This window comes from Mixophyes fleayi, chromosome 5 (assembly GCF_038048845.1).
Source record: "Mixophyes fleayi isolate aMixFle1 chromosome 5, aMixFle1.hap1, whole genome shotgun sequence".
NCBI lineage: Eukaryota > Metazoa > Chordata > Amphibia > Anura > Limnodynastidae > Mixophyes > Mixophyes fleayi.
In genome coordinates, this window is record NC_134406.1 from 254,029,928 (window position 1) to 254,056,261 (window position 26,334).

General features: G+C 39.8%; 1 protein-coding gene across 1 annotated transcript in view; it reads left to right on the top strand.

The window, feature by feature from the left end:
- Positions 1-26,334, top strand: part of ZFPM2 (zinc finger protein, FOG family member 2) — a 300,634-nt gene that overhangs the window by 153,305 nt on the left and 120,995 nt on the right. The window contains exon 5 of the mRNA XM_075213954.1: positions 21,096-21,207. Coding sequence (XP_075070055.1) covers positions 21,096-21,207 — 112 coding nt within the window. The remainder of the gene's footprint in view (positions 1-21,095; positions 21,208-26,334) is intronic.

Sequence of the window (26,334 nt, forward strand, 5' to 3'; positions counted from 1 at the left end):
GTTTGGTGGGTGTGACAGAAAGATGCACAATTATGATGAAGGTTGAATGAAGGCGAAAGAGAAGAATCTTGGAAACTGAATAAAAATAAAATGAAAACATAATAGTAATAATAAAACTATAAATAACAAGACTAATATTAATTTAAATAAAGATAGTAGGAATGACAAATCAGGAGTGGGAATGTGAACAAGTAGGAATTTAATGCCTAAAGCGTTAATATTTTGATTGGCACAAATGGGGTAGGGTAATAGTGACAGGGGCTTTCGAGAGGGTGCTTAAAAGTACAAAAAGCAGATGGATAAGTGAATGACATTCAATGTGATACTGGTTATAGCTGTGAGGGAATAGAGGGATAGTGAAAAGTGGATAAATAATGTGATGGTGGAATAAAATGTACAATAAAATAGAGTAAAATAAAATAAACGTGTGATGGTGTTGGTTATACATATAAAAACCGGGAGATTGGATAGCAGTTAAATACAATACGAAGTTATAAGAGCATAAATAGCAATATAAGTGGGTCAGCAAACTATGTGTGTGGTGGTCCTCTCATTGGAATCAATTGTGAATGTCTCCCACACAGCGAAGACCTCTACAAACACAGTTTGCACCAAGGGTGCCCAAACTAATTCTTCAAGAGCCGCCAACAGTTCATGTTGTCAGGATTTTTTTAAAATAATTCATAGGGGAATTAATCTATTTGGCTGCCTCAATAATTATCCCACCTGTTTCTACAGACAGAAATCCTGAAAACATGACCTGCTGGTAGTTCTGGAATGGAACCGAGCATGTCTGGTTTACACCATTTCTTCAGTCCCTCTTATCTATTAAACCAGGGTCACTTCAATTTAAAAGTTATTCCCCTATCCATCTCATTGCCATACTGCACTTTAAATGCACTTTAAACGCACTTTCCATATCCGCCACACCTAACACCCCGCTCAGGGGAGGGCTGGCAAATTTCAGCCTGGGGGGCAAGACTCGAGTCGATTTTAATGGAATAAAATGCAGGTGGCCCAGTGACCCAGCCCAAGGTAGCCCATTATGAGACCGGCCCGAGGGGCAGATGCCCCCTGCCCCCCAGCCCAGCCTGCCCCTGACCCCACTTCCTCCGTCTCTCTACTCCAGTCGTGCTACCCATATTCTTACACATAGTGAGTTTAGTTGTGATACTCCCACTCACACCTTTGCACTCTTGATTTGTCACCATGCAATCTCTAGTTTTATTTCAATTAATATTAGTCTTGTTATTTGTAATTTTGTAAAAGTATTATATTTACTTCTCATTACTCTTATTTTTATTTTGTATTTTTTTTGTTTGTATTTGTACTCTCATTTCCATGTTTATTCGTTTCCTTCTTTATGTATTCCTACATTGTAACTGTAGATCTCTCTGTCATCCCCATCTCATGCTCCTACCCTCCGCACTCCTGTACAACTTCACTATCTCCCAGTAAAACACTGCTGGCTAAGAGTTAACCTTTATACATTATTATATACAGGTTCTTTCCCTATCTCTGAGATGTGTCAGTATTCCATATATTCCTCACGGCTACGGATGACTTTTTCTCGGTTTATTAGGTGTAGGACCCTGTGTTGATAGTACTCACACAACCCGTCTCCCACACAAGCTAAGCTCATTACTGTATCCCTTACTGGATGTCACTACTTGTATTTTTACGTTCAGTGGTCCTTTAACGCACCTGACATAAATAGGCTCAGACCCCAAACAGTAATTTCATGGTCCATCTGCTTAGACACTTTGCGCTATAATTGCAGATTCTCTATTTAAAGTGAGAAAGTGCCTATCTTGTGACCTCAGCACGTTAATTAGTATTTTTCCTGTTTCCTGCCAGTGCACTGCTCACTCCATCATCATTTATGTATTAAAAAGCACAGGAAAGTAAGGGGACACTGGGGCTGTTTGTATTTCAGGCCACGAAAAAAATTGTAGGACGCTAATCACCTCATTTCAACTATTTAAAAAGCACTTGAAGGTTCTCCTGTGTTATCTATACAAGTCATTGAGAAATTAAAGCAGAATCCAGCATAGAGTCTTTACTTCTGTTATACGGTGTGAAATCTGTTTACTCACCTGGCTGAAGTGATGAGCGATGGTGGAAGAGTGAGCAGGATATTTAAAATAAAATAAAAAAATGACGGAGACTGCGAAGTGCGCAAACTGCCTGAATCGCTAATTAAGGAGTTAAGGAACAAAGAATAAAGTTATGACAGTTCCTGAACAAATTATGTCCATGTATTATTGTTTTTATTTATTTTTTTGACACTGTTGGAAATAACTGTCCTTTCGAGCTAGCCAGGAAAGTCGCCTCAATATCATTGCCCCATCTCCTCTTGTTCAACTTTTTTCATCTATACCCAGACCGACTGCCAAAGCATCATCGATATACAGGGTGTTCGGAAAGTCACTGTGCACTCTTCATAAAGCAGTGAAAACAATGGAGAATTGAAGCAGTGGTGAAGTTGCCCATGGCAACCAATCAGCATTGAGGTAACATTTCTAATTTGCATATTATAAACTTATACGGAGCAGCTGAATGGTTGCCATGGGCAACTTCTCCACTGCTTCAATTCTCCATTGTTTTCACTGCTTTATGAAGAGTGCACAGTGACTTTCCGAACACCCTGTATCTGTGGACATATTCTCATAACTGCCAGGACAGCGATAGCACAGTTATGGAAACATCCCTCCACTCCCACCATTCACAAAATTATTGCCAGTTCACCAGTGGAGAAGTCAGTTAGAAACTACTGTTATATATGCATAGTTTCCTTCCAAAATGCAGCATTAATTATAGTAATAATTTGCAAATCTTCTAATTATCAATTGGGGATATGATTAAATTTTTTTTATATATATATATATATATATATATATATATATATATATATATATCTAATATATATAAATATGTATATATATAAGCCTAGCGGAGTGTGTTATTGTGTGTGTGTGTGGAAAAAACTATTTTCTCAGAAAGGGCTCATCCAATTGACCTGAAATTTGGTATACTGACATTATTTTACAAAAAAATTATAATAGTGAAGTCAGTTAACTTCCATCATCCCCCCTTCCCCCCGTGGGAGGGGTAGTAAAGGCTAAATTTACCAGTTGAGGACTCAAACTCTTGACCGTGTGGGTATTTATTTACCAGAGCCTGTCTTTGGTCATGGACAATTGTATGTCGCATTTTCACGAGTACGGAGAAGCAGTGATGTGAAAGTGCAGGTTATGAATACTGCCCTTCAAGGAAGACTGATAGAGCACAGCGATAAGGTGTTTAGCAGAAACGTTGTGTATCGAGAGGTTTTAGAACAGTAAGACGATGAAGATTAAGGATGTGGCGATGAAGGATGAGGTGATGGAGAAGAATGATGAGGTGGTGACATGTGGACAAAACCACGTTAAAAAAGGGCGCTTACGTCGGGAAGTAACGCTCTTCCCCTGAGGAGGCCTGGCCTAGCCCCAAATGCATGACAAGAACCTTTTTAACACCTTAAGTAGCTTGATTTGACTAGAATGCATGAGTATCATGCACGGGTTAACTTGTATATATATATATATATATATATATATATATATATATGTGTATATATATATATATATATATATATATATATATATACTGAGTTCCCTCTTCATTATTAGACCATGTCATTTCACTGTATATATATTATATAAGCTAACTTTGCTCTGTATTACAGTATCCAGCCCACACAAGCTATGTGCTTTTCACCACCTATTGTATTTCTTTCAATTACATTAAAGGTCCATTGAGAAGTTCAATTTTAAAGTGACGGCAAACAGGCCTGACACAAGAAACGTCTAAAGGAAAAGTTGAAAGTGCGGCCATTTAAACCTGACAAGTAACATAGTTTTACATTTTCCAGCTAGCGATTCTGCTGAATAAACTTTTTAGACCGCATCTCTTGACTGTTTTGCCATCTGTTGTTCTTGGACAACTATGTTACCAAGAGAGTATTTTGTTGCTCCAAAATCTTGGCCTAGGAGGTTTTGCAGGCGCTCAATTTGTGTTCTCGCAATCTTCTTACTAATTAATCCCCTTGTGTTTAGTTCCTTACCGTTCAGCTCGTTCTCTGCGGGCCCATCAGTGAGCAGATCTGCCTGAGGGGAGGTCATATCGGGAGAGATACCTTAACACACATTACTGTGGACATAGACAGTCAGACACTCTGCCTAAAATGTCTAAAAATCTGCAAAGCAAAAGGACCAGAAAATGTTATTCTTGGTTTAGACAAATATTTATAGTATTGTGAACTAAACTCTGATTTGTGTTAATGTTCTGTACAACCTTGAACAATTCATTCATTAGGGCCACATATTAAAGCATTTTCAGCAATGCATTCTGCACCAGTGCAATTTAAGTGTAAATAGTGATTGTTTATTGAAAACAAATATGAATGTGTAGTTCCCATAGCAACCAGTCTATTCTTAGCTCTCTAAGAGGGCATCCACACAGTGAGATTCCTCCTACCATATGTGTCGTCATCATCTGACCACGTGAATTGTGGCTGTTTAGGTCAAGTGGCCATATCTGACCTTGTATGGGAATCGTTAGACAATGAAAGCCAGGGGTGAAGCTCTGCATCACCGGGACCTGTAGCAAAGTTTGGGTAGAGATCATGGAGCTGCAACCTCCTGGGGCCCCTGCAAAGAGCAGAGTGGGGACCTCTTCTGAGCATGTGCAGCCCGCTTCGCATCCGCCTCTCAAAAGAGAGTAGAGCAGTTGCTTCATAGTTGAGGTGGGGTCTCTGGGGATTGGGGCACCTGTGGGTGTATCGGAGGCGATTGCCAGGCCACCCTCACCTCCGAGCCTTGATGCGACAGCACCTATGGTAGTTCCACCAATGCAGAAGACTAATTAATTGCTATGAGTTATTGAACATTTGCACATAGTTAGCAAATAACTCCTAATCAGTTTGTGACCTACAAGGTGCCGTATCGGTGGTTCTGATAAATCAGTTTATTCTACAATATTTTTGCTCTAATCTTTAAAGAGCATCCAAATAGCATATGTATCAGTACTATTTGTGAGGATACTAAGATGCAGTCCATTGTGGTGTTTGATGCTTCGAGATGTCTCTCACCCATGTACCACTTCAATGGGTCCCTCACTGTTATCTGAAGTGGGATGCCAAAGTAACATGTTAGACTGGACATTAAAGTACCACATGAACTTTATGTCTCTGTCTATCTCCTATTCAAATAAGCGTAGCGAGACATCATAGAGCATGATTTTAGGTATTCTTTGTTTTGCACATGACTTCTTGTCTGAAATAGTCGATAGGGTTTTTCCTATCTAGTTGTCACGGGCACTAGGAGTTGCTACCCGAGTTTCACCAGATGGTACTCTGCTGGAGAGGCGGGGACATGGCACGCACCTCAAAGCAGGCAGGTGAATGATTGGAGCGACACAACAGCAGGAGAGTAGAGATAGTCAATCAGGAGATAATGTAGACACGAGGAGTGGACGTGGATCGGTGATGATAGGTAGAGGAGGAGTCAGTGGTCTGCATACAGCAAGTTGTACCACTGCTCTGATGGGAAGAATAGGATTGGTGCAGGTAGGTAGCAGGGTAGTCGGTGGTCTGCGTGCAGCAAGTTGTACCACCGCTATGGTGAGGAAACGGATCCAGGTGTAGGTAGGTAATAGGAAAGTCAGTGGTCTGCGAGTAGCAAGTTGTACCACTGCTGTGATAGGAGGACTTGTCCAGGTGCAGGTATGTAGCAGGGAAGTCAGTGGTCTGCGTGCAGCAAGTTGTACCACTGCTGTGGAGGGAGTAAGGACTTGTCCAGGTGTAGGAGAGTGAAGTAGAAAGGCAAACTGTGGCTGTATGGGAACAGCGCGAGTAGAGCAATGTCTTGGAAGGCACACTGAATAGTCTGTATATATAGTTGGTGCCTTGCAGTGAGGAGAAGATGAACACAGCAGTTTATGCACAATGACGCCAAGTAGTAGCGTGAGTAGGTAACGAGCTTGAGTGACAGCAGTCCTAACTGGAGCAATGCGGAAACACAGTCTATATGGTACCTGTACCCTGCGCAATAAACAATAATGGATGCAACTGGTATGTGAGTAGCATAGATAATAGTCAATAGTAGTAACGCATACCCAGTTGTGTAGATCCGGAATCAGCTGGGAGATGAAGCGTTGTAGCGGTATGGGAACCGCCGCTGAGTTGAGCAGGGAAGCAGCGTGGAAGCTGTAACACGATCAGCAGGGTGTCAGCGTTGGAACGGTCAGAGGACCGCTGCTGAGTGGAGCCAGGAGCAGCGTGGAAGCTGTGACACGATCAGCAGGATGTCAGCGTTGGAACGGTCAGAGGACCGCTGCTGAGTGGAGCCAGAAGCAGCGTGGAAGCTGTGACACGATCAGCAGGATGTCAGCGTTGGAACGGTCAGAGAACCGCTGCTGAGTGGAGCCAGGAGCAGCGTGGAAGCTGTGACACGATCAGCAGGATGTCAGCGTTGGAACGGTCAGAGGACCGCTGCTGAGTGGAGCCAGGAGCAGCGTGGAAGCTGTGACATGATCAGTGGGATGATAGTGTTGTAGCAGTGTGGGAACCGCCGCCGAGTTGAACCAGGGAGCAGCGTGGAAGCTGTGGTAGGAACAATCTTCACACAGTTTGGAAACTGTATAACGAGTAAAGCTGGAAGCAGTCTGGGATCTGCACACACCTATAGAAGTTCACTGGGAATGAGACTTCAAGATCAGGCCCCTACCTAGGCTTGCAGGTGCCTCAAATAGGGTGAGGTGATTGATCTGTCAATCACCTCCATGGACATGTGAAGCTACTAGCGAGACCTGCGCATGCGCAGATGGCAGGATAGCGAGCGGCCACGATTCCACACAGGTGTAGCGAGAAAAGATGGAGGACCTCGCACCAGATTAGAGGCACTCACGGTCCGGTGAGTGACACTAGTGCTCTCGAAGCACAAGCAGTGTACTTTGTAGGTAGCAGTAACCAACAGACTTAGAATTAAAGAATAACTTTATTCCCCCATACTGTATGTAACAGGATTTGAATAACAAAAAAAATCGGAAAAGATCAGTCGCTAATTTAGGGAATAATCAATCATTATTCCTGGAGCACCGTCTACTCTAAGGCCCTATTCCCACTGTTGTTTGATATTGTGTTTTAAAACGCTAGTTCAAATGCCAGAGATACCTTATGTTAAATGCAAATATGTTTGGAATGTAGTGGTTGATTTGCATTTTCGTAAGCTACAACACTCCCAAACGTGAGTTAAGGGGGTCATTGAAAATAATGGTTCAATTTTCACACCTGCTTTTTGTTTGTGTGTTGTGCTAGCATTTTAAAAAAAGGTAGTACAATGCACAAAATTGACACTAAGTACTAAAAATGTAAACCTTCAAACAGTTGAAAATATATATTTTTGCAGCATGTTATAAGTGTGTAGTAATGCATACTTCTGTATGGATGCAGTTACACCCATAATGCTAAAAATTGTAATGTGTCTTTAACTATCCTTCTTTGGCCTTATTAAATGTTGGGTATACACTTAATTAGCTTCCTATTCTGACTTATTAATTTATACTGCCCCACTGCTGTGGCATTAAAATGAGTACTGCGGAAAATAAATGCCATTTATTTATATATAACCGCAATGAAATTATGCTTTTCTTTCTGATATTAATCTGACAGCACGTTTAAAATATGATTGCCTTGTACCGTTAATGCATATATGAGTACAGGCTCGTATGAGAACATCCTAATTTGCAATACTGCAACAGGAACAAAAGGCGGAAAAAAAAAAATAACATGTTATTGTAATGTGCTTCTTTTTCCCCCCAAGGCTGAGAAACGTACTAATAAAGGGAAGGATAGCACATGCGGTTGAACTGGTCAGCGAGATATCATTAGCTGGTTGTATACATGAAATGCCGGGGTTAGAGAACCAACAGTCAAAAGCCCGTCTCCTTACCTCCTTGAGCTGATCAGAGGATCAGAGTATCAAGGAAGGATTAACAGCGACTTGGGATTTGTGTGATTGGTTAATTTATTGCAGCGATGGCAGGCCTTTCATCTATGGCAGCATTTAATCATTGTGGCCATGGAGGCTATTACGGGTTAGCACTTTATTTATTTTTTTTCTCAAGCCATCCCGGTCTGCACCATCAGCCCTATCACGATTCCACTGAAATTCCCAAATTATCTGGAACAGGCTTTAGCCTGGCAGTAATAAAAATTAGAAGAGATGCCTGATAGAGCGGATGGACTGGCTTTTCACATACACAAGACAAATTATAAATAGCTATGAATGCGCACTTTAAAAAAAAAATAAAAAAAATAAAAATCCACCTCTTAAAAGATGTGCAGGACTTATCGCCTCCGCTCTGATCCAAATCCTCCTGGTTGAAAATTTATATTAGATGTTATCAGCGAAGTCTAAGTCTATAAAAATCAATGAAGGTTATCTTTTATGTTGCAGGAACTTGTGGAAATATTGATTTTCATTTTATAGTGAATTTGGAGCATGGGTTGGTAATCACTGCAAAGCTGACTATAATATTCTGTTGCTACTGTATCCTTTACCGAGTATTTCTGTTCTAAGCGAGATAGCCTATTTCATCTTGATTATTTCACTTTATATGTTTCGGGGCTTAAATTACATTCTCTTTTTTTTGTTTTACTATTTGCTGTAAAATGTTATGGCTCAGTTCTTTATCTGTACTTATTAAATACTGCCCTGTGGCACTCTAAGTTAATTATAGACTTAAGATACAGCGGCATACACCATGTGTTTCCCCCAAGAACAAAATATTGGAAATAAAAAGCTTTACACATGTCAGTGGTGAATGCATCAACTTTGGGCTTTTCATGTATGGCATCCTTGCCCACTTTATCTAACTGGGAGAGTCCGGAGGGGAGGTCAGGTGGCGTGATGCGGTGATTCACTTCATGTTGGCCAAAATTATGAAGTTCACCCTTAATCACATCATTGAGGCCCCGTCCTGTTCATTCACTAGGAAATGGGCAGGATGCAGGAGGGTGTCCTGCTCTCCCTGGAGTTCAGGAGAACTCCTCGAAATCTGGGAGTCTCCCAGACATTCTGGGAGAATAGGCAAAGATGATATGAGATTTCTTAATTAGAAACCTGTTATCTAGAAAGTTCCGAAAAACTAGAACGCAAAAACAGTAATAATCATAGACTCTTACTCCTCACAGTATCCGTTTGTAGTCACTATGAGGAGCACTGCTAAACTATTTAATAAGTAATGGAAGACAAGGCACAGGGTGGAGAAAGACAGGGGTATTAATTATATAGTATACTTAGGCATGGCGCTCCATATTACCCAAAACCCCCTTGACTGAGTTTATAAGACTAATACACACCTAGTTATGAGGATCATCTCAAATACAAACAGTAATTAGGCAGGTTCTCCACCTGGAGTAGGCTATTTTAATGCTCACCATGCGTGCTCTCCAGCACTGACTGATATCTCTCCTGGCTCTGCTCAGATCCTGAGTACTCACTGTAAGCGTGGTCCTATATTCTCCTCTCCATGCTGAGAATAATGTACTGTACTATGATAGCACGTTATAGTATAGCTCATTTTGTAATGTACTTTAATATAGTGCAGCGTATATTAACTTACAGCCAGGACTTGGGAGCAAGACAGTGGTATCATGGCTCGTGTGTATTGTAAATTCTATTCTGTTCTATTTTAATCTAGACAGGGGAGTGGCCTTGGAACAGGTAAAAATTTCATGAGATCCAGATGCCAATTATGGGGGCATGAGAGCGTGATTTGGGGGGGGGGGCACTGCTCTCCCGGGAGTCCAAACATTCCAGGACAATAAGCAACAGCAAACAGCTGTCTTGGCTCTCCCTTTCAGTGCCTTATAAAAATCAAGCACATGGTCCTATAGAAGGCTTTGGAGGTAACTAGGAATATAAAATGAGTCTTGAGGAGACCCTCTTCTTTAAAAAAAAATTATAAATAGAAACAGTCTGCAGGTCCCACAACAATTGCACTGGGTTCAGTGTGAGTAGTCTGGCCTCTATTGTCTATTGATTGAATCACCATTGCATGTGCTGGAAATGTCTTTGTGATAATGGCTTTTGATATTTTTTTTCTGATACCTCTTATGCAAGTATGTATTTGTGGACAATTAACTAAAATTCTGCAATATCAGTGAGAAAGAGATGAATATGCTGGGCCTAAGTCTCAGATATGGAGTGGTCGTCCCAAAATGTGAAACCGGTGGTCTGCATTTTAGGGTTGCATTTAGCAAGACTCTCTGAAATAGACACTGAGTACAACAAAGAAATCACAACTTATGCAAAGGATCAGAAAGTACAGATGGAGCAAGGCCTAATGGGGCTCACAACAAGATGGAGAGCGGATCTCTAGGCGAGCAATTTGCACCACCCACCTGTGCCTGCGTCACAGTCACAGAGTGATAGTATGGACTGGGTAGGGTTACTGTGCAGTGATTGGGGTGTCCTCCTTATTTTGGAAGTTGTTGCATTGTGTCATACTATTGTGAGGTTAATGTATGACTGAAAAGGGTTGATAAATGTGTTAGAAATCTCCAAAAATCATGGCTGGAAAATTTGTTTAACAGTGAATATATTTTTTTTGTGCAGAGAACTCACTCACATCAGTCCCTGCCCCATTTGGAGCTTACAGTCTAAAGTTCCTAACACACACACACACAAGGTCAATTTAATAGCAGCCAGTTAACCTACTAGTATGTTTATGGAGAAAACCACGTAAAACACGGAGAGAACATGCAAGCTCCACACAGATAAGGCCATGGTCGTAATTGGACTCATGACCCCAGTGCTGTGAAGCAGAAGTGCTAACCACTGAGCCACCGTGCTGCCTGTTCTGATGTAAAGTCCGATAGATGGAGATTATATATGCAACTGGCTGGATTTCTTATAATAGTGGGTTATTTTCATAATAACCCAGTAAATTTCTCATACCTCCCCACAGTCCCATTATTACAGTCCCTTTTTTCCCACCCCCAAAATAGGTTTGACTTATCAGAATAAGATTGTGGCTTTGACAAAATAGAGTGTGGATGGTGGGTTCGTGGGAGTGGTTCTGTAGAATAGGGTGAGGCATATTTATTCCTGATTTTTAATGTTGGGAGACAGAAGATGTTTTTACTGCAGAGCTCACATGTAATATTATCCCCAGATAACTGTAGGACAGCGGTGAAAAAACAATAAAACCATAAACTCCTAGGGGTAAATGTATCAAGCTGCGAGTTTGAAAAGTGGACATGTTGCTTATAGCAACCAATCAGATTCTAGCTATTATTTTATTTAGTACATTCTACAAAATGACAGCTAGAATCTGATTGGTTTCTGTAGGCAACATCTCCACTTTCAAACCGTAAACTCGCAGCTTGATACATTTACCCCCTAGAGTCCTATGTCCTGATTTTCCATTCTGGAATGTTGGCAGATAGAGTGAAAAGTGTAGATCACTGACATTTTTGAAAAATGGAAACAAATGTCTGGTTGGTTGTTATGGATTATGGTACCTTTGTCTTGCACAGATACTTGTGCACCAGTTTAGAGTGCAAGCAAAACTCTAAAGGTAGATTTATCAAGCTTTCTAAAAAGGAAAAGTGGAGGTGTGGCCCATAGCAACCAATCAGATTCTAGCTATCATTTATCTAGTACAGAATCTGATTGGTTGTTATGGGCAATACCATCACTTTTTGCTTTTAGACAGTTTGATAAATCTACATGGCGTAATACAGTGACCAATCAGATCTAATTTTCTTGTGCTATAGGTTATAGCATATCATCTTTCTTTTTGTCATGTTTATAAATAATTCCCGTTTTTTTGTCAAAACGTTTACTTTTTTTTTACTGCAAATATATATTTTACACCTGCTTTTAATATTATCACTTAAAACAAGTAGAATACATTTTTTTCCATTAAAAAAAACTCCCCTTCAGGAGAACCCGAACTCTAAACAGCCATTTTTGTCGAAGAAAGGGTATTTTTACACTTAATAAATATGTCCTGAATTTTTTATGTCAAAACTTGGTGGATAAAAGAAAAATAATGCTGATAATTGGCCCATAGGGTTATGAACATATTTTTAGTTTTTTGAAAAGTTTTTTTTTTACTTGTTAAGATTCCAAATACCATAGCATACAAAGCTTTTTAAAATAAGGTGACATGTGGGGCATTCCGGAACGTGAAATATACTCTTTAAAACTCAGTTGCAACAAAATCATTATTTTTTGTCTTTAAGACTGACCATAATAGTGTTTATGATAAAATCTTTTTTTCATGGCTTTCTACGCTGTTCAACTCCATTTTTTGTAAACAATATACTCGCCCCACACTGTATGTTTGTTTATTGCAGCCAAGAATTAGGCCGTGATAGAAGATTACTCAGGGATTACTTATTGGCATCCAGCTATATTAGCTTTAAAGCAGAACGATCTTCAAAGATTGGACCTTCGGAATCATTTTCCTGACAATTAGGTATTTCCATACATAAGAGAAAAATACCAGTGTTCTATGGCCAGGGGCTGATTGTTTATAGCTGCAAAGTATTTGCAGCTGAAATGTGATACATTGTACCAAGATTTTGCTTTATTATACGACATTGAAAAAGGTTTATTTTTTTTTCATGTTGAAAATTACTAATGTGGTAAGTAATATATATATAAGATATAAGAAGCAGCTGTTTTGTTTTCATATCTCCTAGACTATCAAATGACCAAAGAGTGATGTTTTAGGGTTCATACCCAATTACGCAGTGTATAGACATTGTTCCATAATATTTATTGTTTGGTGCACAGCACTGATTATATGAAACCTGTTCGAAATGCAACTTGTGAAAATGCATTTAATAACGGCAGTGTTTAGTGCATTGCAGGAAATATGTTTCAAAATTCTGGACCCTATGGACGTGTATTCACTTGCAATTTAATTGGTGCTTCTGCCCGGTACCAAGTATTATTGTTCTGGGTCCTTTGCTACACATATTTTGCAGGATAGTTCTGTTTTTTGCTATTGGATATCTTTAAATTAGAAGGATCATTTACCTAAAATGCAGGCTCCTGATGCACCTGGATTATCAGAACTAATTTGAAATATAATATACAGAGGGGGGGGCAGCCTTTTTAGGCTGAGCAAAGTTCAGGTCATGTGAATGTCCCTTTTTCTCAATTATGGAGCCCCATACATTTAGGACGTCATTTAGAGTCGGACGCAAAGTCCGTTTTAGGCGCATCGACCACAAAACCACTATCGCGCATGTGCAGCAAGCACCATATCCGTCTGCATCTCGGACGCAATTTACACTTGCGACTACTTGTGGCTTAATACGAGGGAAAGGGCTTAAGAGGGAATTGTGAAGGTATGAACTTGTATAATATAGACACAGGGGGTGTAACCCCGTAAGTAAATCCTGGACGCAGTAAGGCGCAGACGCAACACACGTCAAAAAAGGACTAAAAATGTGCGGCAGGAATTAGGTGGCGCAAGTAGTAAGCTAGCTGCAGGAGCTGGTCGCAGCTCGGTAGGGTATTACGGGTGGGATGCAATTGGGGTTGCATGTCACCCGTAATACCCTACCAGGCTGCAGCACACTACCACTCCTGCGCGTCTTAGATGCACATTTATCAGAAAGCTGTGGACATATAATAAAGACATATTTTCTTGTCTTATGATTTGATGTCATGGGCAGCACGGTGGCTGAGTGGTTAGCACTTCTGCCTCACAGCGCTGGGGTCATGAGTTCAATTCCCGACCATGGCCTTATCTGTGTGGAGTTTGTATGTTCTCCCCGTGTCTGTGTGGGTTTCCTCTGGGTGCTCCGGTTTCTTCCCACACTCCAAAAGCATCCTAGTAGGTTAATTGGCTGCTATCAAAATTGACCTTAGTCTCTCTCAGTCTGTGTGTGTGTATGTTAGGGAATTTAGACTGTAAGCTCCAATGGGGCAGGGACTGATGTGAGTGAGTTCTCTGTACAGCGCTGCGGAATCAGTGGCGCTATATAAATAAATGATGATGATGATGTAACAGAGTATGAATGTGCCATACTTTTACAGTAAGCAATGAAGGCACATGCCTATGGCAGGTCTGTTCAGTGGGCTTCATGGATAGAGTGTGATGTTACATTTTATTTACTTTTTTCTTAGTTTTGTTTGCTACGTAGTATTAACCAAACACATTTTTCCCAGTAAAAATAAGGGGGGAGTGGATGATATATACAAGGGGCATGAGCATATTGAGTGCACACTCACTAATTTATGGCAAATTCGCTCACAATGCCCAGAACAGCGTTGGCTCTCAGCCATGGTGACCACACCAACAGCGACTGTCACCACAAAGTCCCAATTTTAGCCCCCAACCATAACATTGGAAAGTTTGGTAATTATATTTGTACAGTCACATGCACATTATTGCTTTCTAACACATGATACTGATACAGGTCAATAGATATCAGCCAACCACAATAGTACATATGCTGCTGATTTCTACTTGCACACATTTATTGTAGTGAATTTATTGTAGAGTGAAGGTAAGCAATGTTTTTACTGTTCCAAATGGTATGAAATTTAATCTGATATTCTTTTGTTTTTGTATGATTATATTGCTTTATTAGAATGGATTATTATTATAGGGAGGGAGATATTTTGAGTTGTTTTGTTTGCATCCTTTATGAAGTAAAACAAAAAAATGACATAGGGTATACGGTGGCTCAGTGGTTAGCACTTCTGCTTTATAGCGCTGAGGTCATGAATTCGATTCCAAACCATGGCCTTATCTGTGTGGAGTTTGTGTATACTCCCTGTGTCTGCGTGGGTTTCCTCCCACTTTCCAAAAACATACTAGTAGGTTAATTGGCTGCTATCAAATTGACCCTAGTCTGTGTGTGTGTTAGGAAATTTAGACTGTAAGCTCCAATGGGGCAGGGACTGAAGTGAGTGAGTTCTCTGTACAGCGCTGCAGAATTAGTGGCGCCATATAAATATATAGATGATTATTTCAAATTCAATTATTCAATTTTGGGAGTCGATGAGAACTGTTTCTACAAAGATATGCAGTATAGTACAATAACAAAATAAAGAGAGACATGAGATTGAATCTAAAAGATACCAACCCAAACAGTCCTGATAATTGTGTGACAGTCCCTATATATATATATATATATATATATATATATAAATTGTTCTGACCTACAATATGTTTATCATATTAAAATGCTGTCTATGTTCATCCTGATTGTCACACAACCATCCTGGATAATCGTGGGTCCTACTTGTATCTGATCCTGAAGTTATTACACGAGATACAGTAACAGAAAAGAGAATTGTTCAGTAATATTCTTCGCTGACAGTTCTAAAGCAGCCGAGTGTCATTTACTTTGCAACAGCCTCAAACCTGGCCTGGGGGGACTTCCGCCCTGAGGAACAAATGACTATCTCTGTGTGACACGTAAGCAGCTGCTGACAATTAGCAACATACTCTCCACATTACTTATAGAGGCAGACTGAGATACAGTATGCACACGACATTGAATGCTCCCTCCTGTACACAAGATCACAAGGAAGAATTGTTATTGGCAGAGATATATTTTACTTGCTTGTTTTCATATCTGCACCTTTGGAGGAACAGAATTGCATTGAATAGTTCTATTTACAAAAAAAGTATTTTTTACTCAAAATGATAATATTCGCGTTCATTTTCTATATAGAGACATGTTTTGCGTTGCAAGGACAGTTTGTAGGAGTCATAAACGTATTTCTGTAAGTTGATTTGTTTTGGCTTATACAGTAAAATATGGCAATTGTTAATTATATGAACATGGATTGAAATGGAGGCGCTGCTCTGATATAAACTCCGCCCACCTGTCATTCCAGGGAGTCAACCACCCACTTATTTAGTTATAATCAATATGTAATAATCAAGTGTACAACCAACATCTACAGCTGCTGATTGCACCATACTGTTAAATAAACCCCATTATGATATAACTAAATGAAAAATAATTAGACCCAGTATTGCACATGAGTATTTCATATCTTGTTTACTATTGATTTAATCTGGATCTGTCACATATACACAGCCATTCTTGCCTACTCCCCCCCCCCCCCACCCCAAGTGTCCTGGAGACTCCTACATTTCGGGGAATCCTGCTAGACTCCCGGAAGGGTTAGCTACCATTCCGGTTTCCATCCGATGTTCTTGTGAAGTTGGTGGAGCCGTCCGTAATGATGCAATTTGCTGCATGACGATGTTAGTACGGCATTGTGCAGTGGGGGCTGGGCTGGAATGATGGAAATTGCCTCACAAGGCCCCCACATTTGCCCCTCCCCTCCAGGATCTCCCTGAGGGGCGGTATTATAGTAGACAAGCATGCACAACTACAAATGAAACGGGTATCTGAAAAGACATATAACTTAACCTATGTTACATTTACTGTGTGTCACAGCTGTGTAATTTCTTGTAAATTCATCTTTTCACATATCTGTGTAGTTAGATATCTTATTAATGAGGATGCACACCTCCCAACAACGGTGGGGACGTAGTCACATCGTGATTGGGTCTGGTCATTCTCGGGGCGGTCCTAGTAGTTTTGAAGCACGAGGCTTGTGGGGGACAACCGGAATTCGTGAGTCTCCCGCACTTTCCGGGAGAGTTGGCAAGTACGGCTTAATATGATTGGCTCTCTATAAACAATAATAATAATAATAATAGACAGTATTGAGGCTTTACTGTGACAGATGATGAACACTGAATTGTAAGCGCCCTATTTTATCCCCCAAAAATTTGCCAGAGCAGATGAGTAGGAAAAAGGGGGTGTACTTGTGACATAGAGCAGGGGGGGGCAGGGGGAATGCACGTTTTTTTTAATACTTACCTGCGGCCGTGTTAGCACACAGGCGGCCGCGTCATTGATATCGCTGCCGCATCGCCTGTCATGTGATGCGGACGCCGGTGTGCCCCCCGGGCTGAGATTCGCCAGCCCGCCTCTGACATAGAGGTAGACAATTGTGCAAATACTGACGTGCTGCGCAGTGGTGAGTAAATCACTGTTTACTATCCATGGTCTCCGGTTCTCTCTGTCTGATGTCACTGTTATAATATTGTCTCAGGAAACATCCACTTTCTCCTTCCTTCCTGTACATTCTTTATCATAACAATAATGACCGGGCAGGAACAGAGTCAAGGAAACAATTGGTTGTCAAAAGTTATTTTACGATGTGTATATGTACTAATGCAATCACCTACTCACAACGCTACCATTGTATAAATACATTAAACTGTAGTTACCATTATATACCTTTATGTCAGTAGCAATATTTAATAATTATTTTTTATCTGAACTTCACAGGTTTCACTCCATGAATTATTGTTTGACCCTGAGCCACCCAAAATCCAACTTATCCTGAAAAGAAACCAATATTCTTCTCATCTCTTTATGCCGGCTGTCTTATTTATGTTTGAATTTACTAGAACAAACTATTTTTCCTTTCATTTAATACATATGTTTGTGAAATAGGTCTGGATCTCTTATCCAGAAAGTTCCAAAACACAGACAGCAAATACAATTTTGCTGCAGCTTGTTGATAATGTCAAACACGCAGACATGATCACTGGGAGTTACTATGAAGAGCACTGCTAAGTAGGAGAATGTGGGGAAAAATGGGGGTCTTGGTAAATTTATTATATTACATTTTAGGCATGGTATTGCAACTTATGAAAAAAATCCTTATCTTGGAAAAAAAAGTGCTGGGTCTAGAACCATTCATGATAGTGAGCACATTGTGGAGCTTTGACGCTCACTGTTGAAAGGAATGTGAGTGGTCATGCAAAACAATAGGTGTGGCTATGCAAATAAGTCATACTTGCCGACTTTTCCTCATTGGCTTTAGGGAGATACCGGGGGAGGTGGGCGTGCGGGGGCGTCATTTGCGTCATGAAGCCCCGCCCCTGCCACTTATCTATTGCGTGGGCGAGAACCGGGAGGTTGCCCTGCTCTCCCTGGAGCCCGGGAGGTCTCCCAGAATTGCGGGAGTCTCCCGGACATTTCGGGAGAGTAGGCAACTATGCGTTAAAGAAAAGCAGCTAATGAATCTCTAGAGACTGCAGTGTCTTTTACATTTCTGTCTCCATTAATGAAGTCAAGTTGTCTTACCTCTCAGTCTATGATTAAATTTTGGTCTCCATGAAAATGGCCACCTCCATAGGCATCAATACATGGACATAGGACACAATTTCTGAACTGTGTCATCATGCCACAGATGGTGAAGCCAACCACGTCTTGTACTGGCTCAGCATCAGGGAGAATGCCAGACTCTTCAGGGAGTGAGGGAGATCACCCCTATTTCAGGGAGTCTCCCTGACATTAAGGGAGAGTTGGCAATGGAATAAGTGGGTGTGGTGTAATTAATGATACATTAATGAAGCATACAGAACATTTATAATATAATAATATTTAAAATAACATTAACTTAGAAATAGGAATTGTGATTATATTAAATATCGTAACAGAACAAGAGACTGCAGTTGTCAATGCATCCGTCTTAAGCTTTAAACAATGGAATACAATTGTTATTTTGTTATGTACATACTAAATATATTAATCCAGGAAGTTTTTGTTAAACAAACCCATTTGTCATCCATTCTAGTCTCCCTTTACTTGGCAGGCCTCATGTACTTATATTATTAGCAGGTATGGTAAACACAGTAACATTATTGTTTCCACAAATGTTATTTCTGCATTCTTTTTATAAATGTTTATCATTTTCTAATTGAAATTTGAGTCGCTTTGTATATTTCTGATTCTTTATAAAGGATACGCTTTAACTTGCTTTCTTTTGGCAATAAAAACATTTTTTTGCGGTATAATATTTCACTTGTGTTTTTTTTTTTTTTTTATTGAAAATGATTTATGAACAGCGTCTATAAGGCTGCCTTTGATGACAACACTACTGTGATAATCTTTATACAATCCAAATATTCAAATTGCTCCATGACCCACTGTGATAGAAATAAGTATGAGATCACGCTCTCTCCATTGACTGCTATATAATGCAAACAGAGCAGGAATCCACCGTCTTTTATTGTGGAAAAATAGCACAGCATTCCAGCTGTGCTCTGGTTTATTCTGAAGACAATAAGATTAACTCATTTATAAGAATCTACTTTAAAAGCACAGCATTGATAGGGCCCTAACAAACTAACATTTAGTAATTACAGCTATGTAGTCAGCAGTTGCATTACGTCACTGTACACTCTGAGATAAGGAATCAGGAAATTATAGTGTTAAAAAGAAACTGGTCTCTAGGGTTGTGCAAATTACCCCGAACAGCAGATTTTCATTGGATTAAGCTGTAACTCTTTTTTTTTTATATCAATCAGCAAGAACTAATGCATAATACGACTGGAATACGACTTTTTTTTTGTTAATTCTGTTCATTTATTACATTTACTTTGTTACCTCTCTGCCTGTATCTATTGACATTGTCCGGCCCTCTTCAATTTTGTAAACAATTGTCCCCCTAAGCTGCCCGTTCTGGAAATAAAATAATTAAAAGACGAATCGAGTCAAAACTCCACATTTAATGACCAAACTTTACATTTTGCTGTTCAGTGCAACCCCCGCAATGTTTTTTGTTACATCATAACTATGAGATAAAAACAGCCTTTTGGAAACAGCAAGACAAGTCGAGAACAGCTGGAGAGCCATAGTTGACTTAAAAGAAGCGTCTACCTCTAACTTACTAATTAGTAAGACATATAATACATAACAATGTAATAACATTTGATTTTGGCTTTAATAGAAAAAAAATCCTTATTGTCATTCCCTGTGTTTTTACCACTAAAAAGTTGTTAGCCCCAGAGTTAGGTCTTCTGGTGCTGTTCAGTCATTGTGAATCTCAGCTGAATTCTGGGGAGTGTAGTTTTTCAGTGATTGGCTGCAACAGTTCTTCTTTTCCATCAGTCTGATGTTGCTAGGTACAGAAGCTGAACAAAAAATTATTTGAAAAGTGGTCCGTTCCCTTACAAGACAATCGAAGTAGGTAGAGTTCTGGAGAGCAGTCATGTGATCCCAAGCCACCAATAACGTACCTTCTTCACCAGGCCTACAACAAATCATAGGCAGACCCTACACAAAGGTCATGTATAATTCTTAGCAGAGTTTGATATTATTTATTTAGATTTCACCCTAACCTGGAGTCCCTCCTTAAGCCTGATCTAGAAAAACAACAAGGTCACAATTCCAGCATTAATTAAATTGAATATACAATATGTACAACATGTCTTATGCAGTGCAAACCATGTTTATGCTAAGAAAACCATAATATATCAGCGCAGTATAACAGCATCTTTTAATAAGAGGGCGTAAAATAAATCTTAATTATGTATAAAAATAAATCCTCAGTGTAGAAATATATGGAATAAACGCTATTTTTTTTATATCTCAGAGGACAAGAGGGTGTCATGCTTTGCTTCCCCTGCCTTGAAATGTATTCACTCCGTCTCTTTTATAGTCTCTAGACTACATATTGAAACATTAGCAATATTATTATTTCAGCCGCACTAAAACTGTACATCATCACGCGGCGAAGATAGAGGGGGGAAAAATTACATTATTCATTCAGAATAATTTCCTACTAGAAAATAAATGTTACGGCGGATAAGGTTTTGAAATGGATACTGATTCCCTGAATTCTTTCCTGTCTGTTTCAGGAAATAGTGAGATCTTGTTGATAAGAGAGTACAATGTGCCTAAAGTTCACTTGCAAACATGGGTTTGTACTCTGAAAGTCGTCTGTATCCTCTTTATAATTTCAAACCGCCGGAGATCTTCCTAATCTGTGAGATCTGATCCAGAATCTTTTTTGAAATATCCTCAGTGATCATGTAGCTATTCAGATGAGTGCAAAAACATGGAATGCTTTTCTTTGTTCTTCTAGGAAGAAGACACAGGGCTATAGCCCATGGCTAAGAGTTTTATTAATAATGAATATTGTGTTTATAAACGAGCGAAACTAAGTGGCAGTTGTTGGTTATCTTATTTTCTGCAGAAAACCAAGGCTCCTGTGCCCCTTATATTGAGCGATGGTCCCAAATGGTTGTTGGACGTGACGTGGCAAGGCGTCGAGGACAACAAGAACAACTGTATTGTGTACTGCAAAGGTAAACACTGTCTCATGTCATTATACTATTGATGCAAAGGCTTCATTGTACAGACCTCAATGATTTCACACAAGTCTTGTGTTTGACACCTACTTTTATATAAAATTAGAGTTTGTATGTTTTAAATGAAATATAAATGAATGTTTGAGTTTACTTTATTAGAATAAATACATTGTTTCATCAGTTTTGTTATAATGCCTTAGTTTTTTTTGTTGCTCCGTTTTGGTTTATAATTTTGATGTGTCATAGATGCTACTGTGATGGATTAAGAGGTTAAGGTGTCTATTATTAAGAGCCCCTTTGTGGACACAAGGAATATTCTTTACAGCCACTAATTGCTTGCCCAGCGATAACGACACAGAACAGTAAGAGTTAACTTTCGGTTCCACCGGGGCCAGTCCTTGTAGATGTGCGTCAGCTTGTCAGTTCTCACATGTGCGGTGGAACTTAAAGCCCATATTTGGAACTTTCAGGTCCACTTAATAAAAATAAATATATTTAAAATAAATAAAATGTATTTCAAAAATAAATACAAAATATTTAAAAACATTTACACATTAAAGCAAATGCTTTAAAGGACTTTTGTTTAATTTGGCGAATGAAATTTTTTGCCTTTGGCTAGTGAAAACTCCTGTTTAGCTACATACATCAGAGCTAAATCCTAAATATCACCAGAACTGAATGTTTTGTAATGAAGTAAATCGTAGTGATCCATAATACCCAAAGTTTGTCTCTCCGGCAGCGGGAGAGGGGCCTGGGGCGTGGGAGCGCTAGGCTGCCCCGTTCTGTCCTTCCTTCCCCTCCAAACCTCTTCATTGACGTGCACACTTGAACCCATTCAAAGCTGCTCAGCCAAGCAGAGCAACAGTGGACAGAATCTCCCCCAAATTCGCCACTGATTGAGGCAAAGCTGACCCATTCAGGGTGGCGGGACAGAATCCACAAATCGTGACTGCCCTGCCTAAATCGGGATGGTTTGGAGGTATGGTGTTCCCTATACTTAATCATAGATGATAGTAATAGAGTTTGATGATAATTTAACTCTAATAGGACATTATATATAGTATAGAGTCTTGTAATAAATGTTACAAAATGTAAATGGTAAGTGTATTGTTTGCTGTATTGACTTGTTATCACTGTGTGTGTATCCACTGTGTTTCTAGAAGAACCTTGCATATCGGCTAGATCTCACTTGCTAATATCTCCTGCTCCGGAATCTCTTATAGCGTGCTCAGGCTACCTGGGCTATAGGCACCACTATCTGATAGCTGGTGGTAATCTGGCTACTTACTATCACCGTGAAAGTCAGTCATACTGGGGGGAGGGTGTGGGTGGAGTACCAGGGGAACAATGGTGGCAATATATAATTTTGGTGCATTTATTCCCATAGCAACACTGTCTGCCGACTTCTGTAAAAGTGCATCAAAATCATATACAAAAAATATAAAACGACTATACAATTCTTACATTCCTAAACACATCCTGTACATTGTGTTTAACATAAAACTAAGTTATCCACTATGTTGAAGATAGCATTAATTTAACTTATAATGCTTATAATTACAGAATTCTGGTGATTCGAAACTTTAAATGTGTATTCATATTAATAGTGTCTAATTTAAATGAAAGTGTCTTAAAACATGCTTTTCCCTTACATACGGTAAGGCAGCAATTTTGTGGGTGGAATCATTATTCAACAAAAATGCAGCCGATATACTAGGAAAAGCTGACATGTGAATAGTTCATAAAGGATTGATAGGCTGCTGATTAATGAATATTGTTTCAAGCTACATTATGGCTACCTCCATTGACTAGGTGATAGATATACTGGTAACATATCCATTGTGTCAAACAAGCATAGTGCTATAATGTTGTACTTTGAAAATATTGTTATAACTGTAAGACAAACTTTATTTAATCTGTATTTGGCAACAAAGTTCTAAATATTAGACATATAGATCCTTGTGTGCAAAATTGCAGTTATTTTTGACATAGGGCAATACATTTTAAGTTTTTTCCTAATTTTCTAAGTAGTTAAAATGCAAGAAAATTAACTTTTAGAGCATGCAGTGATTTGGTCGCTGTGCCTCCAATCACCTGTATTTGATTTTGCAAACGCCAGATTACAGATTTCTGAAAGCTTTTTAGGTCATTCAAATGTGGCAGGGATGAGTCACTGTGGCTTAAATTGACGAAGTTGGTCAACCAGTTTGCTGCTTGTGTGACCGCTTTAAATTAGCAAACTATTTGGCATGAATTTGGAGTCCTCACCATTTCTCTTGATTGACATAAAATTAATGTTGCCAAACGGAATTGCTCATTCTCCATGATTTAAAAGAAGGTTGTGATTTGTATTCCTAACATAGATTGTTTGTTATTCTACTGGAAGAGATTGTCCCAATTCTTGCTACAGTCAAAACTCATTGATATATTATGGTCCGTCGTGCAGAAATGTATGTATTATTGTGGAAAAAACACATTGTGGTTTTACAGGCACGGAGAGCAAAGAGAATTTCTGGATTACAAGGACACATAAAACAAACATAACATTTTCTGTAAAATTATTGTGAGATTTTGTGACCAATGCTGGTGTTGAACAATGTTTAATCTAAATTGAGTGACTTGGAAATTAATGAGTTAAAAACGTAACTATGGAGAACACCATCCTGAAAGACTACATCGATAATCTACTGTTCAGTGCAACCCATTCCAAAAAAAATTTCAGTTTTTCCATTTCCAGTTAGGAAGTGGTACAGACAGGGTGTGTATTCATATTGTTCCACCAGGAGAGAAGGTCCCTGTTTTAGCATTGATAGGGTGTTGCCTTACTGCAGCCGGTCTTATTAAAATCTGGCAACAAAGATTGCCTAGTAGGGAACAGCTGGGGTCTGAAGTTCTCCGGGCTTGATAAAAAAAGGTTTGTTTTGCACATGCTCAGTCCTGAGAGAGTCTGCTTGAGAAGAAGCCTGGTGCTGTGTGAGTTTTATGAGTAAATTGGTGCTAATTTTGTGATTTGTGTGCTACCCATAAGACCTCAACACTTTTATTCTTTTATTCAGGGATTACAAATTTGCACTTCCACTCTTTCCTCCATATTTGTCTCCTCAGTTGCTTTACGCAGCAGTCCACCGGGGAAGTGCCCGGAAGAGGACTTGGGGCAGAGCAGACGCGTTTCGCAGCGAATCGCGTCACCACGTCCCGCCCACTTCGCAAGAAGATTGGGCGGGATCCGGGAGGGTGGCCTACTCTTCGGGGGGGACTCACCGAAATTCAGTTGTCTCCCGGACATTCCGGGAGAGTAGACAAGTATGTATCAGATTGTTATGTATTATATATTATGTTTTTGCAAAATCCATATATATTAGATGCAGAAACTAATTATATTTGTTACGTATAACTGGTCCTGTATAAAACAATAGTGATACTGTGTTATCAAATTATTTTCTACAATTCTATCACATTGCATTCATAAGAATTCCTTCAAATAAGTCTTGTTAAGGACCTCCATTATCTTCAAAAATGATTTGAGCGAAAGATTGCCAGCACCTTACAGGCACCATTTTTGATAACATTATTTGTAAAAAACGTCGCTGCAATATAAGGTTTAATTATTTCAAACAGCAGTTAATTGTATACACACTTTTAAAACACTGTTTCCACATGATTGTTAAACCAATACTAGGTGTGTGAAAAATTAATTCTTTATTTTTCCTGTGCTCAACATGTAGTGTTAGAAATTCTTGTTCAATGCCACTGTTTCAATATGTGAAGCAGACCTAGTGCATTTCACTGTTGTCGTATTACATTTTTGTGTGCATGGAGTGTGCACCAGGACAATACAATCACTTTTTAGCTGTGGCTTAATGCCATGTTGCTATAGAAACCCTTTTACAGTTAATTGGCGGAAAGGGTTAATGCGTTGTGAGGTAATGACAAGCAGTAGAACAGTGCTCACAAGAAAGGCTTCTAACATTCATAAAGAGGCATTTATTTCCCAAAGTAATCAGACATTCATTAAGAACACAACTGGTGAACACAAGTAAACAAATGATAAACCAACAAATACTGTTTTGTAAGAGATGGCAACCAATCTGATACCATACATTTAAACATTTACGTTTTGAAATCTGGAACATTTTAGGCCAACTCGTAGAACTAAGCTTGCCTCCTCCCAACTCTTAGAACTAAGCTTCCCTCCTCCCAACTCTTAGAACTAAGCTTGCCTCCTCCCAACTCTTAGAACTAAGCTTGCCTCCTCACAACTCATAGAACTAAACCTACATCCTCCCCCCCGACTCATCGAACTATGGCTACATCCTCCCAAACTCGTAGAAATATGTCTACCTCCTCTCATCTTGTAGAACTAAGCCTACCTCCTCCCAACTCATAGAGCCAAACCTACCTTCTCCCATCTCATAGAACTAAGCCTACCTCCTCCCATCTCATAGAACTAAGACTACCTTCTACCATCTCATAGAGCTAAGCCTACCTTCTACCATCTCATAGAACTGAGCCTACCTCTTCCCAACTTGTAGTACCAAGCCTCCTTCTTCCAAACTCATTGAACTAAGCCTTCCTCCTCCCAACTCATAGAACTGAGTCTACCTTCTCTCACCTCACAGAACTAAGCCTATCTCCTCCCACCTCATAGAGCCAAGCCTACCTTCTCCCATCTCATAGAAGTAAGCCTACCCCCTCCCATCTCATAGAACTAAGCCTACCTCCTCCCAACTCATAGAAGTAAGCCTACCTCCTCTCATCTCATAGAACTAAGCCTGCCTCCTCCCAACTCATAGAAGTAAGCCTACCTCCTCCCATCTCATAGGACTAAGCCTACCTCCTCCCAACTCATAGAACTAAGCCTACCTCCTCTCACCTCATAGAACTAAGCCTACCCCCTCCCAACTCATAGAACTAAGCCTATCTCTTCCCAACTCATAGAACTAAGCCTACCTCCTCTCACCTCATAGAACTAAGCCTACCTCCTCCCAACTCATAGAAGTAAGCCTACCTCCTCTCACCTCATAGAACTGAGTCTACCTCCTCTCACCTCATAGAACTGAAACTACCTCTCCCCAACTCATAGAAGTAAGCCTACCTCCTCTCACCTCATAGGACTAAGCCTAC